The 16,955-nt window shown below is 36.5% G+C and overlaps 1 protein-coding gene and 1 long non-coding RNA gene across 2 annotated transcripts in view; one reads left to right on the top strand and one right to left on the bottom strand.

The window, feature by feature from the left end:
* The window catches only part of LOC127350031 (cornifelin homolog), a 25,717-nt gene extending 8,762 nt beyond the window's left edge, over nucleotides 1–16,955 (bottom strand). The window contains exons 1-3 of the mRNA XM_051376189.1: nucleotides 16,881–16,955; nucleotides 16,636–16,672; nucleotides 14,872–14,980 (exon numbers count right to left, since the gene is read on the bottom strand). Of these exons, the coding sequence (XP_051232149.1) occupies nucleotides 14,872–14,980; nucleotides 16,636–16,672; nucleotides 16,881–16,936 (202 nt within the window). The 5' untranslated portion in view covers nucleotides 16,937–16,955. The remainder of the gene's footprint in view (nucleotides 1–14,871; nucleotides 14,981–16,635; nucleotides 16,673–16,880) is intronic.
* LOC127350034 (uncharacterized) lies at nucleotides 9,873–11,471 on the top strand. Its single transcript, XR_007880510.1, has 2 exons — nucleotides 9,873–10,170; nucleotides 10,801–11,471. It is a non-coding gene; the product is annotated as an uncharacterized LOC127350034 (long non-coding RNA).

The raw sequence follows: 16,955 nt of genomic DNA, 5'->3' as shown, positions 1-16,955 counted from the left end.
ACCATCAGCACCTGTATGTTAGGTTTGATCTCCAGTCAGTGCCCTTGACCAAGGCTGTGGCTCGAGATGTATTTTGTTTAGAATGTATATGTTTATATATAATATATATAATGTGTCAGATTTAGTGGTATCTAGCAGTGAAGTTGCATATTACAACTGATTGAACATGGCTGGCGTCTGTATTTGATGACCTGAGAATGTCAATGGGTTGTGGAGTGTGTAGGAGAAACTACAGTGGCCACGAAACTCGTGTTTAGTTTGTCTATTCTGGGTTCCTGTAGAAACATGGTGGACTCCATGGAAGGCGACCCGCTGCATCTGTGGATAAAAACACAACAATTCCTATATTGAGTTGATTATACACTGAAGAAAACATATGAATACATAAACATATAAATATTATATTCCATTTCTGCCAATAGATCCTCATTAATAATACACACTGGGCCTTTAATTAAACTGGATTTGAGATGTGTTAGCCAACCGTAACATCAGTGGATAGGACATGACTCAAGAAAAACACTTTTGCAAAATTTGCTCTACCTTGTCACATTATAACACAATAACACTATTGTGTGCCATGTTTTCAGTGGATCCTCTACGTCACCAGTTTGGCAGCTAAGAGATTGTGCAACCTTTTGGTGGGAATCTCATCCTGAGAAGAGGACGATTGTTGCAGTTCGGCAAAGAAACAGTGAAAAAAGTCCACATGTTGGACTGAAGACAGCAGCTGGTGGATCTGAGGAAGCAGCTCGTTCGACGTCTAGAACTAGAAACTGGAGCACTTGTTCAGAAACCCGGTGAGCAAAATGTTTTATTTTAAAGCTGCTCCCGTATTTAAAGGGTCAGTTCACCCACATTACAAAAACACATATTTCCTTTTTTGGTTTCATGTGCTGAGATTCTGAGACATCTGAAACCACCCCGATTTAACTTTTACAGGTGTAAATGCAGCTGATGTTTACAGCACTTTAATCAGGTTGGTTACTCTCTAAATCTCAGAGGTGATTTTCTGTTTGCTTTTCATTCCTTGTTTATGTAAAAACAGTTATGCAGTGAAACACCAACATGTTTACTATTAAGGAAATAATGAACAGCCTTGTGCCTTTGCCTTCATCCTGTGAGCTTTCATTAGTTTTTTCAGACCTAAAAGGGAAGCAGTTACAGTTTTGTTTTTACCTGACAACAGGTGCTGCTCTGTTAAAAGCAGGTTAACCAAAAATGTCTTTGTCCACCTGAAACGAAACCAAACAGAGGATGTGGTTGTGATTTGAAACCTGTAGAAGCAACCACAACTTCAGAACGATACAGCCCTGCTGTAAAGCTCGACAGCACCACCTGCTGTTCACTGCTGGCACTTTAGTAGACAGTGTACAGGTACAACCTGAAAACTAGCAGGTGAGTTATGGAGTTTTGTTTGTACTTGTTGTGGTTCAGCTGCTGACCGTTCCTCTCTGTGTTTGTCCTTCTGTGTTGTCTCTTTGTAAATCTCTCTGTGTTTCATTTTCCTTCTTATGTTGGCCCCTAAATAATATGACAATAAAGTGATTGTTGGCATCAGTTTTTGATAAAACAGGCTGACTCATTGCACAGGCAACACGTTGTTGTATTTGCAACCAAAACCACAAATTCAAAAAACAAACTGTGGCTCAATGGATGGAGTACTCAGATCTTTTACTTTAGGGGATACTACAAGTAAATATGAATTTTAACTTTTAACTAATAGATACCACAAATGAGACATTATCTAATGAGAACAGGTTGTGGAGTGTGTAGGAGAAACTACAGTGGCCACGAAACTCGTGTTTGGTTTGTCCATTCTGGGTTACTGTAGAAACATGGCGGACTCCATGGAGGGTGACCCGCTGCATCTGTAGTTAAAAACGGCTAAGTTAATAAAAACACAATAATTCCTATATTCAAGTGAATATACAGTAAAGAAAACATGAAAACTATATTCCATTTCTTGACAATAGATCCTCGTAAATGTTACACACTGGACCTTTAAATGTGATTTTATTTTGATTTACACCATAGCCACCAAGAATTTAATTTGTTGAGCTGGTAAGGGCCCATTATTTTCTTTAATTTGTTTTTAAACTTGCATCTCTGATTAAGCCTTAAAATTAGTTTCACATTTATATGAATATATTATAAAAATACAGCAGTAGAGTATTATTCAGGCCTAAATTGATAATCACGTAAATTACTTTAAAAATCCTTTCTGCTGCCAGCTGTCTTGTGTTTCCTCATTAAAGAACCAGTGATATTATACTTTAATGATCCTTGTGGTAAATTCCTGGTCATAGATCCTTTGCTTCTTTAATCCAGTACTGTTGAGGCATGTAGATCTCGTAGGAGATTATCTGTTACAGAATGTAAAGCATTTGAACCACAGTGTAAAGATAAGATGCTTCCTCATTCTGGGAGCAGGTTTTAACAGGAAATAAGATACAAACATTGTGAAAGCACTGGTGGTAGGACTGTGACTCAGGAGGTAGAGCAGGTTGTCCTCTAATCAGAAGGTTGGCAGTTTCATCTCCGGATCTTCCTGTTGCAAGTCAAAGTGACCTTGAGCAAGATCGGTGCCTATCTGTGTAGTTAAGACTTGAATAATGGTTGACGTTACACATTGAGTGTTAAAGTTAATATTAATTTAATACTCTATTGAAAATATTCTGTTAAATAAATATTGTTTGTTTATACCTCATTCTGTTCTGTATCTACTTATTCTCAGACCGACAGATGGAGCAAACTGTTTTAAAGGAGGGAGAATTGTAATGGGAGTCAGGTGTGACTGTGTTGCAAATAGTTTACATGGTTTACAGGTCTGGTAGGAGACCCCCCTAGCAGAATTTTGCTTAGGGCCACAAGGAGGTCAAGATGTGGTCTTAGCAAAATACTGAACCACAAATTTCTGCCGATGCTGTGCCATCACTGTATGAATGTGTGTGATTGTGTGAATGTGGCACGTAGTGTGCAGAAGACTAGAAAGGTACTATGTAAGTGCAGTTTATTACCATTTACTGGCATACAAATTTGTGGCAAAGAGCAGGGCATGCTGTTTGACACCAGGTATCAAAAGCAATCCATTTGGATTCTTCGTGTTTTTGTTTGTACAAATATAAACTGCAGACAGAAAACTGTGTAAATTAATTTTATTCAAGTGCTTGATTAGATAAATTAATGACAAGAAGAACAAAATGTGTAATAGTTAAAAAAAAAAAAGTTAGAGGGAAGTCATCCCACTGGCCTGTTACACATTACCACTGAGACACACTACACAGATGACTAATGTTTGAATTCAGTTAACAGGGTGACTAAACCAGCTTTTGTAGTTTGTTTAGCATGCTTTTCAGTAAAGATGATATGCAAATGTCCATTACAATAGACACATAGTTTTTTGGTGTCATCTGTCACCAATGTGATTTGATTGATTTTACTAAGACGTACTTGCAAAGTCAAGCCTCTGTCATCCTCAGCCTTTCCTGATGCTCTTACAAACAGATTCACTCTTTTAGTGGCTCGTATGACTGGTTTCATTTGTTTCACTTTGGTAACAAAGGGGGAACAACAAGAAAAAGTTAAAATGTGTTAAAAAGGCTAAGATTTAAATTATTAAGTATTATTATAACCATAGAGGTCTTGATACAGTAAATCTGCATTTAACAGCAGATAAAGGGTATTTTTCAATCAAGTATTACTGTAATTAGACCATAATAATATAAGTCATGATTATTAAGAAACTGAAAGTCACCGTGTAATAAAACAAACAGCAGCATGATCTGAATCACGTTTCCTTCATAAGACACAACTGAGAAGCTGCAAAGCTCAGTGTGTGATGACTGTCTGGTTTATAAATCCAGGGTTTCCAGGCATCATCATCACTGGAGGAGGCTGCATGTTTACAATTGTTTGAGACTGCATGTTGATGACAGTGGGAGGTTTTTTGCGATGTTTTATCTCACGATGCATCTGACACCAGGCACACCAAACGCAGAAACAGGAAACTCCAATGTCTTTACAGATAGAACCCTGAGGAGAACCAAAGTGAAAAATAAATGTTTAATTCAACACTCAACATGTCATTAGAAATTTTCATCAGCTTTACATGCATCATACCTTGATTCCATATCTGTTTCTCATGGAGGCCCTTAGAGACAAGAGTGCAGGAGGAATAAACAATGGTATCCCACAGGCTGCGAGTATTGCAGGGCTGCATACGTCGCATAATGGCAGACAACGGTTTTCTCCAAATTGTCCTGAAACTGTGCAGGCAAGGCAAGGACAGCACCAGAAACCATAGCAGCCTGAAGAACACACAGAGACAAACTCTCACACACTCTCTTCAGTGACTTGGCCTTACTAAAGAAGGTCATAGAAATGAGAAAAATAGACCATTAAGAAATACAAATTATACAAAGTTGTAGTATTGATTCTTACAAGTACTCGCATTCTCAAAGCAGTCACAGAGACCGCTGTCCCAGTCTGTCAAGGGTTTTTCTGCCATTGGTTGTTTAGCCACAGAGTGTGAACAATAAACCTAAAAACACAGAGAAATCAGAGCAAAGGCAAAAAAAAAAACACATGATATGCAGAGGCTTATATTGTATTTCATATCTTAATGTTTTACCTCCTTCAGTAGGAGGACGTGTGTGAAAATGACATCGTTCTACCACATATTTATCTCCCACATTTGATTTTCGGAGCTCCATTTTGCAAAACTCGTTCATGAGGAAATGAGAAGAGTCTTTCTGTTCTGTTTTAAATTTCTTGTTTCTGTGTTAGTTACTTGTGGCAGTTATCTTCTGGGCAAACAAATCTGTTCCATGTTATTTGGAAAATCTATGAACAGGCACAGATCGACTTGGCAAAATATGCAATAAATGCTTTGAGCATTGGCTATACAGTACAAAAACTCCCTAACTGATAACATATGAGAAAAATACCGTAAACGTACAGTTGAGTAGTAAAAACAGCTACAGTAAAGTTTACACAAAAAAATGTTTAGATGAAGTCTCTAGGTAGAAGTAAAATACTGAGTGATAGAGAAATAACATGAGTTATGTATTTTTTAAATTTACTTTTATTTACAGATATTGTTTGTTGCATATATAAAGAAAAAAAAAAACCCACTGACATCGCTTTTTAATAACTTATCATTTTGATATAATTTGATACCTTTTAATAGTATTTGTTTTGTATTTCCAGATACTGAAAATGCAAAGAATCACCATTACATACCTGTACACGTATGTCCTATAGGGATATTACTGTACAGAGTATAACACCATGAAGTAACTGTAAAGTCTCACATTATGCTCCACAAACAATCCAACTGGTAACATTTAGAAATACCCAGGATGCCTCTGATTTGGTGGTGAGGTTAATATGAACATTCAAAAACTGCTGCATTTGACTGTGTTACCAAAGTGAAAATAAATAATTTTCATATGCAGAAATCTCACTTCTTCATCTTACAGTATAAAATCACATTTACTGCATGTTAGATTAAACGTTGGTTCACCTGTTGGGATTAAGATGTAAAACGTCTTATTAATAAACTTAAAGGTCTTACCTGACAGCTAGACGACCTTCGTGGGGACTGGAGGAAGCTGTGAATGAATGAAACGATGTGCTTCAGATTAGGAGCGGAATCTTGTGCTGCACAACCTGTTTTATTGGTACAAAGAAATGAAACTCCTGATAAACCCGGAATATCACCTCTCCATTGTTATTGACTGAAGAGTGGTAACAGTGTTGTGCAGCAATGTGTTACTGACCAATGTTCAATATGGTAAAATGAAAGTAAGTAGGCTTCATGATATTTAGACAGCATAATATATATATATATATATATATATATATATATATATATATATATATTAATAACATTTACTCATATTAAAGTCAGGGTTTTCTTATCACATTAATAAAATACTATTTATTTAATGCACTTTGGCAAATTTATTGATGAACACATGTTTTGACTATGCTTTATTAGGTTATTGTACCACACCTGAGGTGGATGCACTGTACTCTGAAATCTCATCAGTTAATGTGCAGAGTAAAAAAAAGATTTTTACGACCAATTTATAATCCTTTTCTGTTTACGAGCATCAACAATGAATGTATTACAGTAGCTCTAATAAAATAAATGTGTTCAGTGACTTGAAGGATCTGATAATTACCACACTGTTATTGTTGTGTGTTCAGTCCTGTTGTTGACCCGCTCAAACTAAAAAAACATACATTCATGCATACCCCATATATATGTCACATAAGAGTTACTTGTTAGTTTTTTTTAAAGTAAATTCTTATAATACATTCAGGATTTTCCAACAAGGGAGAAGGAGTTTAAAGAATTTTAACAAGGTTATTGAACTTCTTTTTGTAGAAAGATTATTACAAATGATTCAAAGCAGAGTATTTTTATATATCCTAAAACATGTCGGGAGAGGAACTTTAATAGATAACACGTACATTGTGTTTATGACAATTATTTTGGTAGTTTGATAGTAATTTAAAAATGTTCTTCTTGTTCAAAAAAATATATCATTTATGTTCACTCTACAGATAGAAGGCATATCATTAAAATAACAGTGTCAGTGTTATGCTGAACACATAATATGCATACTGTGACGGCCCTTGGGTTGGCTTTATTCCGTTCCTCGTTCTTTGGTCGTTTACTTTCTTTGTTTCAGGAAGTAGGGGGTGGAGCTGGGTTTACTCCCTGATGCAGCTAACCTGAGCAGGCTGGGCTCAGGAGGCTATAAATCAGACCTGCAAGGCTTTCTCAGTCTCTTCCTCTGGCCTGCTGACTGAACTGTTGGTTTTTGTTTGTGTTCTAAATGTTTGTGTTTTAAATTCATTTACTCACACAGGCAGTGCAGACATACTGATTTACTGATAGACAGATTAAACTGTATTATTTTTTATTTACTTAATTAAATTGTGTTAACCAATTACAGGCTCTGTGGTCTCCCACTTTGTCACACACCTTTGAGCCAGGTTGTGACAATAGAGTTAGGGTTAGGGCATACACTAATGTGGCATTGGTAAGAGAAAGGGCCCTTCTTGTTTTTATTATATATATTGTTTTTGGATGTTTTTTTAAGGTGGCTCAATACTGGGTCAGTCAGTGCAGGTTGTCAATTGACTTACATATGGACCAGTTCCTTTTAAAGCTGGCCTGCTGGAGCACCTGGACTACACCCACTATTGGCGAGATCTGCCATTTTTGTTGATGGTGATTATGGCCAAGTCAATCAATCAAACTTTATTTACATAGCACAGAAGAAATCGAATGCAATTCAGTGATTGACAAAATGTAGATTGTTTTTTTTAAAAAGAATTTAGAGACAAGAAAGTCCAATAAGACAACAACAAAATATGTGTATTTAAAATAATAAGATATCAATAAAATCAATGAAAATAAGAAATACTACTCATAATAAACTGACTATAGTAAAACTGTTGATAAATAATTGTCAACAGTAGAATTTTAATACAAATATAATAAAATATTTAATGATAAATAATAAACCAGTTTACTTTCAGCAGATTGACCCAGACCAGTGCACTTGTGCTGGTTCTGGGGCGTCATTCAAACCTGGTTTGACAAGAGTCTGGTAACCGTACTTGTTACTATACTGCCCTGCCAGATCTGAGACATTATGGGACCAGAACCACAACTTTTCACCTGCTTTGGTCTAGAATTTGATACTTTACTGCTATCTTGTGGCCTTTTCTGTCACTACAAAATATAACAGAGTGGCAGGTAACAACCTGCATGTGCAGCTTTAATGGCCCCATCTGTCTGTTCATGTTGTGTAGAGGGAAACAGAAATACTTTATTATTGATCTCTCTAACTATGTTGCATTTTTGCAACAAAGTGGATATAAAACAAATAAGATTTCTAAAAGTAATCATTGAGGATTTTTTTATATTTCTGTCCGTACAAATACAAACTGCAAATTGAAAATGGAATAAAGAAATTTTATTCAAGTGTGTGATTAGACAAAGTAATGACAAGAAGAACAAAATGTGACTTACTTCATCCTTGACATCAAAATGACTGTCCACTAGTAACCTGTTAAAAGATTTTGACAGTAACCTAATCCAAGAATCACAACATTAACGGAACTTGATTACTTTCTGTTACTTTTGGATTACCTCAACACCAAATAAGCAAATTAAAACCAAGAGAAAAGAAATAAGTGTTGATTCAAATGTATTCTATAAGACAACAGAACAATGTGACCTTTGAAAAGAAAATGCAAACGGAACAAATGGAGAGATTTTTAGTATCAACAATGTCTCCTCTGCTCAAATTGTAATTCTGCTAAATATTACCCAGTTTTACTAAATGTAACTGTAATCTGATTATGTGTTTTTACTGTCGAGCCTCTGTCATCCTCAGCCTTTTCTGGTTTCCTGGTATGAAATTCTCCAGTGGTCCAGATGTGCTGCATGAGAGCTTAAATGTGATACACCATCACATCATAATGTCCTGAAGTTTCATTTAGATTTTCATTATGACAAGTTTGTGCAAAAATGTAGTGAATCTGAACTTGAACTTGAGTTCACGTTAATAGTTTTTATTGATGCAACTGGATATGTTTGTATCTCTCTCTCTCTCTCTCTCTCTCTCTCTCTCTCTCTCTCTCTGTATTTGGCTGATCAGATTAAATTGACACCACATTTTAGGTTTCCAGGAATCAGCATCACTGGAGGAGGCTGCATGTTGACAACTGTTTGAGACTGCATGTTGATGACAGTAGGAGTTTTTTTGCGATGTTTCAGCTCACGATGCATCTGACACCAGGCACACCAGAAGCAGCAACAGGAAACTCCAATGTCTTTACAGATAGAACCCTGAGGAGAACCAAAGTGAAAAATAAGGAACGTTTTGAATTCAACATTCAATATACATCAGCTTTATATGCATCATACCTTGATTCCATATCTGTTTCTCATGGAGGCCCTTAGAGACAAGAGTGCAGGAGGAACAAACAATGGCATCCCACAGGCTGCGACTACGGCAGAGGTGCACATGTCGCACAATGGCAGACAATAGTTTTCTCCAAATCGTCTGGAAACTGTGCAGGCAAGGCAAGGACAGCACCAGAAACCATAGCAGCCTGAAGAACACACAGAGACAAACTCTCACACACTCTCTTCAGTGACTTGGCCTTACTAAAGAAGGTCATAGAAATGAGAAAAATAGACCATCAAGAAATACAAATTATACAAAGTTAAAGTATTGATTCTTACAAGTACTCGCATCCTCAAAGCAGTCTAAGACACCGCTGTCCCAGTCTATCAAGGGTTTTTCTGCCATTGGTTGTTGGTCAATTCGAGCCATAGATAGTGAACAATGAACCTACAAACAGAGAAATCAGAGCAAAGGCTAAAAAAAACCGTACAGAAATATCAGATCTAGGAACATGATATGCAGATTTGTAGGCTTATTGTACAGTATATCTTAATGTTTAGGAGGTCGTGTATCTAAAATACCACATATTTATCTACCACAGTAGGCTAAATGAGCAGCTCCATGCTGTAAAACTCGTTCATGAGAAAATGAGAAGCGTCTTTCTTTCTGTCTCTGTTGAATGTTACTTGTGGCAATTATCTTCTGGACAAACAAATCTCTTCCACGTTACTTGGCAAAATAAAATACAATGAAAGTTTGGAGCACCGGCTGTAGCCTACAATTCAGTCCGAAACTGATACCATGTGAGACAAATACAGTGAACATACCGTTGAGAAGCTACAACGCAGTGCCGACCGGTGGCATAGGCAGTAAAGGATAATGCTAAGGGCGCCGTCCATCTAGGGGGCGCCACAATGGAGGAATTAAAAAAAAAAAAAAAAAAAAAAAAAAAAAGGTGCAACTTTCAATATTTTTATACTAACACTAGTTGGTGCTATTATTTCTTAATATGAAAAAAAAAATAAGCCCACATTAATTTAACTGCATAGCAAACCCTATTAAATAATAATAAGACTTTATTAAGCCCCCCCCCACGTGTTCTCTGAGAGATGGTTGAGTTTTCTGACGTCACCCCAGAAACCATTAACAATGTCAAAACGACCAAAACTTTCCGGTGCCGAGGGAAGGAAAGAAAGAAGAGAAGAGGAGGAGAAACGCGACAAAAACAGAGGTAGAGTGAAGATAATGTGATGAAATGATTTGTCTGTTGCAGAACGATAGTAACCTTTAGCCTAACACGGTTTGTTAATCAATAAATAACGTTAGTTCGTTTTAACGTCAGTTCATGTTATGGAGGGGTCTATAATATATATAATACTCCCACCTTCTATTTCTCAGGGACATTTGTAAAGATTAGATCTATTCAGCAGTTGTTTACATTTGTCTACATTTTTATTTTTATTTATTATTGGTCAGCTAACAGTCACACACCTTTATATATTAGAGTTGTAAGCCTTGTTGTTTGTTGTGTTGCAGTTCAGTGTTGTCTAAAGTGTGTTTATAGTGTTAAACTTTACATCCATGTTAAAGTGCACATCATTAATGTTAATACCTTCCCATAGGTTATATTATACTGCAGTTTACTGCTTCTAATCAGCATTTCACTGTAATGACAATAAGATTAAATCTAATCTAATTTTCAGAAAAAAATTGCACTGTATATCATTTATGTACAGTACAGTGAAAGTAATGCATCACTTAGGTTTTTCCTTTTTATTATTTAATTTTATTCTTGGAATCATTTCTTTTATTATTAGACTGTAACACCCAAGGGTGTCACTTACTCCTCTTCTCTCTTCAGATACGCTGTTGAAATATCTAAATCCACCTCCGGCAAATCCTGGCCCATCGACGCTTCAACAGCATCAAGTGATCCTCCTGTCGCCTCCACCTCAGAAGAACCCAGTGATGCAGCATCAGGAATAAAGGCTGCACCAATAGACCCTGCTGACTGGCCATCACATCTAAGTGATGACGTACGAACAGGGTTAGTTCACAGATGTCCATTTTAAATTGAAAACACCTTCACATTCCCTAAACAAAAGGACGGACGAAGGTGTCAACATGAGTACATTAACAGACACTTAGTCAGTGGGGAAAAAATCGGAAGAAGCTGGCTGATGTACTCGAAAAAGGATGATAGCTTGCACTGTTTCTGCTGCAAAATGTTTTCCAAGAGAGATTACAAACTGAATAGGACTAAAGGACTGGAAAAATGCAAGCCACTTGCTCAAGGTCCATGAGGATAGCCAGGAGCATAATGCTCACATGGCAACGTGGAAGGACTTGGAGGTCTGTTTTGCGAAAGGGCTCACAATAGATAAACAAGAGATGGCACTTGCTGAGGCTGAGAGAAAAAAGGTGGTGTAACGTTCTACATCAATGGGTGGCAATAATTTATTATTTTCTTGTTAACTGTTTTGATTGAACTTGTTTCTCTAAAAATAAAATAAAATGTCAAAGACAAAGCTATTCAGTTTCTTGCGTGAGTATATGTATGTATATAACTGGCAGTGGAATTTACTGCGATGCAAGGCGAGCGCCACCTAAAATCTTGCCTAGGGCGCCAAATTGGTTAGGGCCGGGCCTGCTATGCAGTTAAATTAATGTGGGCTTATTTTTTCATACTAAGAAATAATAGCACCAACTAGTTTTAGTATAAAAATATTGAAATTTGCACCTTTTTTTTTTTCTTCCCCCATTGTGGCGCCCCCTAGATGGACGGCGCTCTTAGCATTTGCCTATACTGCCTATGCCACGGGCCGGCACTGCCTTAGAAGGTATTATACAGGGATTTAAACAAAAATGCTCAGAATTTGCAGATATTGTTTGTTGCAGATATAAACATATAATAAAAAAAACCCACTGAAATCGCTTTTTTCATTTTTATATAATTTGATACCTTTTGATAGTATATTTTTATATTTCCAGATACTGAAGATTTAAAGAATCAGAATTGTACATGAACCATGTCAACATGTACCATGAAGTAGCTGTAAAGTCTCACATTATGCTCCTCAAACATTACAATAGCTCTAACACACTAAATGTGTTCAGTGACTTGAGGGATGAAACCAAAAAAGGATCTTGATCTATGTTGAGATAAGACAGTTTTGGTAAATGATAAGGGACCTGTACTTGTAAAGCGCCTTTCTAGTCTTCCGACCACTCAAAGCTCTTTTACACTACGTGCCACATTCACCCTTTCACACACATTCACTCATTGATGGCAAAGAACAGAAACTAACTGCCCTACCAGATCTGAGACATTATGGGACCAAACCATTTTGTTCACCTGCTTTGGTCTAGATTTTGATACTTTACTGCCAAATTCTGGCCTTTTCTGTCACTACAAAATATAACAGAGTGGCCAGTAACAACCTGCATGTGTAGCTTTAATGGCCTCATCTGTCTGTTCATGTTGTGTAAAGAGGGAAACAGAAATACTTTATAATTGATCTCTGGGGGGGGTGGATACTGAGAATAAATAATCCCCAAGAAGTCCCGACTGAAGCTCATAGGAAAATGCCCATTATATCACACGTGTTTCCATAGATACAAATAGCAAATTTGGTACCGTAACTATGTTGCACTTTTGCAACATAGTGTATATAAAACAAATAAGATTTCTAAAAGTAATCATTGAGGATTTTTTTATATTTCTGTCCGTACAAATACAAACTGCAAATTGAAAATGCAATAAAGAAATTTTATTCAAGTGCGTGATTAGACAAAGTAATGACAAGAAGAACAAAATGTATAATGGGTATAAACAAGAGATGTAAGTGCTTGTAAGTAAAAAAAAAAAGACAGCAAAGCTTTCTTACTTCATCCTTCAATTAAAATGACTGTCCACTAGTAACCTGTTAAAAGATTTTGACAGTAACCTAATCCAAGAATCACAATATTAACGTAACTTGATTACTTTCTGTTACTTTTGGATTACCTCAACACCAAATATGCAAATTAAAACCAAGAGAAAAGAAATAAGTATTGATTCAAATGTATTCTATAAGACAACAGAACAATGTGACCTTTGAAAAGAAAATGCAAACAGAAAAAAATGGAGAGATTTTTAGCATCAACAATGTCTCCTCTGCTCAAATTGTAATTCTGCTAAAAGTATACTAAATGTAACTAATCTGATTACGTGTTTTTACTGTAACTGTAATATAAAAGGTAAATACAGTTACCTTTTTTTTGCATCTTGATAACATCACTCAGTTACATGTAATCCATTACTCCCCAAGCCTGCCAGTATGTCCCTAAATCTGGTGCGACAAGTTTCAGTGTTATTCAACAACAAAAGCAACATAATCTCTAGTTCAGCTTTATTGTCTATTAAGGAATTAATATGAATGTTAGAAGATAGAAAACTGTGAATAAGCTGAGAAGGAAGTCATCCCACTGCTGGCCCGTTACACATTACCACTGAGACACACTACACAGATGACTAATGTTTGCCAAGTTCAGTGTCTGAATTCAGTCAACAGGGTGACTAAACCAGCTTTTTTCTACTTTGTTCAACATGCCTTTAAGTAATTATGTGTTGATGTGTGAAAGTATATTACAATAGACAACTCAGCCAGGCATTGATTCCCTAAAGCTATGTGTTTTTTTGTGGTAAGATTTGTCACAATTAATGAGGTCGAGCCTCTGTCATCATCAGCCTTTTCTGGTTTCCTGGTATGAAATTCTCCAGTGGTCCAGACGTGCTGTATGAGAGCTTAAATGTGATACACCATCACATCATAATGTCCTGAAGTTTCATTTAGTGAATCTGAACTTGAACTTGAGTTAACGTTAATAGTTTTTATTGATGCAACTGGATATGTTTGTATCTCTTTCTCTCTCTCTCCTCTCTCTCTCTCTCTCTCTCTCTCTCTATATATCTATCTATATATATATATATATATATATATATATATAATATTTGTCTGATCAGATTAAATTGACACCACATTTTGTGCTCCGAATGCCAGATTTTTTTTGTTGTTGTTTGTTTTAACAGGAGACTAAAATTAAAATCATTTGACCCAGTTGTCATAAAAAACAAGTAAAAGTTAAGTATTATTATAACCATAGAGGTCCTGATAAAGTAAATCTGCATTTGGAACTGTAGATAAAGGTCAAATGGGTAATTTTTCAATCAAGTATTAGACTACTGTAATTACACCATAATAATATAAGTCATGATTATTAAGAAACAGAAAGTCACCGTGTAATATAACAGCAGTATGATCTGAATCATGTTTCATGTATCTTCATAAGACACAACTGAGAAGCTACAAAGCTCAGTATGAGACGACCCCTGTCTGATTAATAAAACCAGCTGCGGGTGGGTTTCCAGGATACAGCATCACTGGATGAGGCTGCATGTTGATGACAGTAGGATTTTTTTTGCGATGTTTTAACTCACGATGCATCTGACACCAGGCACACCAGACGCAGCAACAGGAAACTCCAATGTCTTTACAGAGAGAACCCTGAGGAGAACCAAAGTGAAAAATAAGGAACGTTTTTAATTCAACATTCAGTATACATCAGCTTTATATGCATCATACCTTGATTCCATATCTGTTTCTCATGGAGGCCCTTAAAGACAAGAGTGCAGGAGGAACAAACAATGGCATCCCACAGGCTGAGACTGCGGCAGAGGTGCACATGTCGCACAATGGCAGACAATAGTTTTCTCCAAATCGTCTGGAAACTGTGCAGGCAAGGCAAGGACAGCACCAGAAACCATAGCAGCCTGAAGAACACACAGAGACAAACTCTCTTCAGTGACTTGACCTTACTAAAGAAGGTCATAGAAATTAGAAAAATATCCCATTAACAAAATGCAAATTTGTTTTGTAGTATTGATTCTTACAAGTACTCGCATCCTCAAAGCAGTCAAACACACCGCTGTCCCAGTCTATCAAGGGTTTTTCTGCCATTGGTTGTTGGTCAATTCGAGCCATAGATAGTGAACAATGACCCTAAAAACACAGAGAAATCAGACCAAAGGCAAAAAAACGTACAGAAATATCAGATCTAGGAACATGCAGATTTGTAGGCTTATTGTACAGTATATCTTAATGTTTTGGAGGTTGTGTATCTAAAATACCACATATTTATCTTCCACAGTAGGCTAAATGAGCTGATTAGATTTTCAGCTCCATGCTGTAAAACGCGTCTTTCTGTCTCTGTTGAAATTTCCTGTTGCTATGTTATTTGTGGCAATTATCTTCTGGACAAACAAATCTCTTCCACGTTACTTGGCAAAATAAAATGCAATGAAAGCTTGGAGAACTGGCTGTACAATTCAGTCCGAAACTGATACCATGTGAGAAAAATACAGTGAACATACCGTTGAGAAGCTAGAACATACAGTGTATATGGTAAATTTAAAGGAAACCGATTAGATGAAGTCTCTAGGTAGAAGCACAATACTGAGTGAAATAGACAAATGGCAAATTTTAAAATTATACTTTAGACTGAATACACCATAAACTGCACCATTTACCTCAGAAAGTATTATACAAAGATTTAAACAATAAACTAAAAGTGCTCCAAATTTAGTTTGTTGTTGATATAAACCAAACAAACAATTAAAAAAACACTGAGATTGCTTTCTAATAATCATAATTTTTATATAATTTGATACCTTTTGATATATTTCAATATACTGAACATGCAAAGAATCACCATTACTTCCCTGTACACGTATCTCCTATAGGCATATAACTGTACACAATATCACACCATGAAGTAGCAGTAAAGTCTCACATTATGCTCCACAAACAATCCAACTGGTAACATTTAGAAATACCTAGGATGCCTCTGTTTTAGTGGTGAGGTTAATATGAACAGTCAAAAAACTGCTGAATGTGACTGTGTTACCAAAGAAGTGAAAATAAATAATTTTCATCGGCAGAAACCTCACTTCTCCTCATAGATAGATAGATAGATAGATAGATAGATAGATAGATAGATAGATAGATAGATAACTTTATTAATCCAACAATGGGGAAATTCACTTGTCACAGCAACATTTGAGTAAAATAAAAGTCATACGGATATAAAAAAAAACAGGAACATTTGCATATCATGTAGCCACGTTTGTTTCCAGTGATGACTGCAGAGACGAAGGGTTTAAACCTCCTCTTCCTCATCCTCCGTTCTCCTTTCTGCAGCCTCGCCGTCTCCTCCTCAGCTCCTCCGGTATGGAGGGTCTCTCTCCAGTCAGGATGCTCGGGTACCTCAGGGCGATCATCTGGTCGCGGGTGTAAACAATGCGACTCCCCGTCGCCATGGAGACCCGTGCAAACAAAAAATTAAAAGTGCTCAAAAACGCCAAAAACGTATTTAGACGACGTGAACAAAGTATTAAGAAAGTAAGAAAGTAAGAAAACAGTTAAAAATAGAAAAAAACACAGGCTATAAACACTGAAAACACACTAAAACTACAACAATGATAGGAGCTGCCATCACAGGCTGCCGTTGTCACCGGCGCCATTCCAATAATAATAATAATAATAATATTAATCATATAACAGTATAAATTAAATTTCACTGCATGTTTGACTAAACTTTAATTCACCTGTTGGGATAAAGATGTAAAATGTGTTATTAGTAAACTTAAAGGTCTTACCCGATTGAGCTGGACAACCTCTGTAGGGACTCTGAAGCTGTGAATGAATGAAAGGATGTGCTTTAGATTAAGAACGGCGTCTTCTGCTGCCAAACCTGTTTTACAAAGAAATGAAACTGAAACTCATTTTAAAGGTCCAGTGTGTAACACGGCGGATCTCTTGTCAGAATTGGAACATAATATTCATAGGTATGTTTTTTTAGTTTATAATCACCTGAAAATAAAAATTGCTGTGTTTTCGTTACCTTGGAAAGAGCCGTAAATATCTACGCTGCAGGTTGTCTTCCATGGAGTCCACCATGTTGAACCGCCATGTTTCT

Source organism: Dicentrarchus labrax, unplaced genomic scaffold (assembly GCF_905237075.1).
Source record: "Dicentrarchus labrax unplaced genomic scaffold, dlabrax2021, whole genome shotgun sequence".
Lineage (NCBI taxonomy): Eukaryota > Metazoa > Chordata > Actinopteri > Moronidae > Dicentrarchus > Dicentrarchus labrax.
The sequence above is the reverse complement of the archived record's forward strand: the minus strand, read 5'-3'. Positions and strand labels throughout refer to the sequence as shown.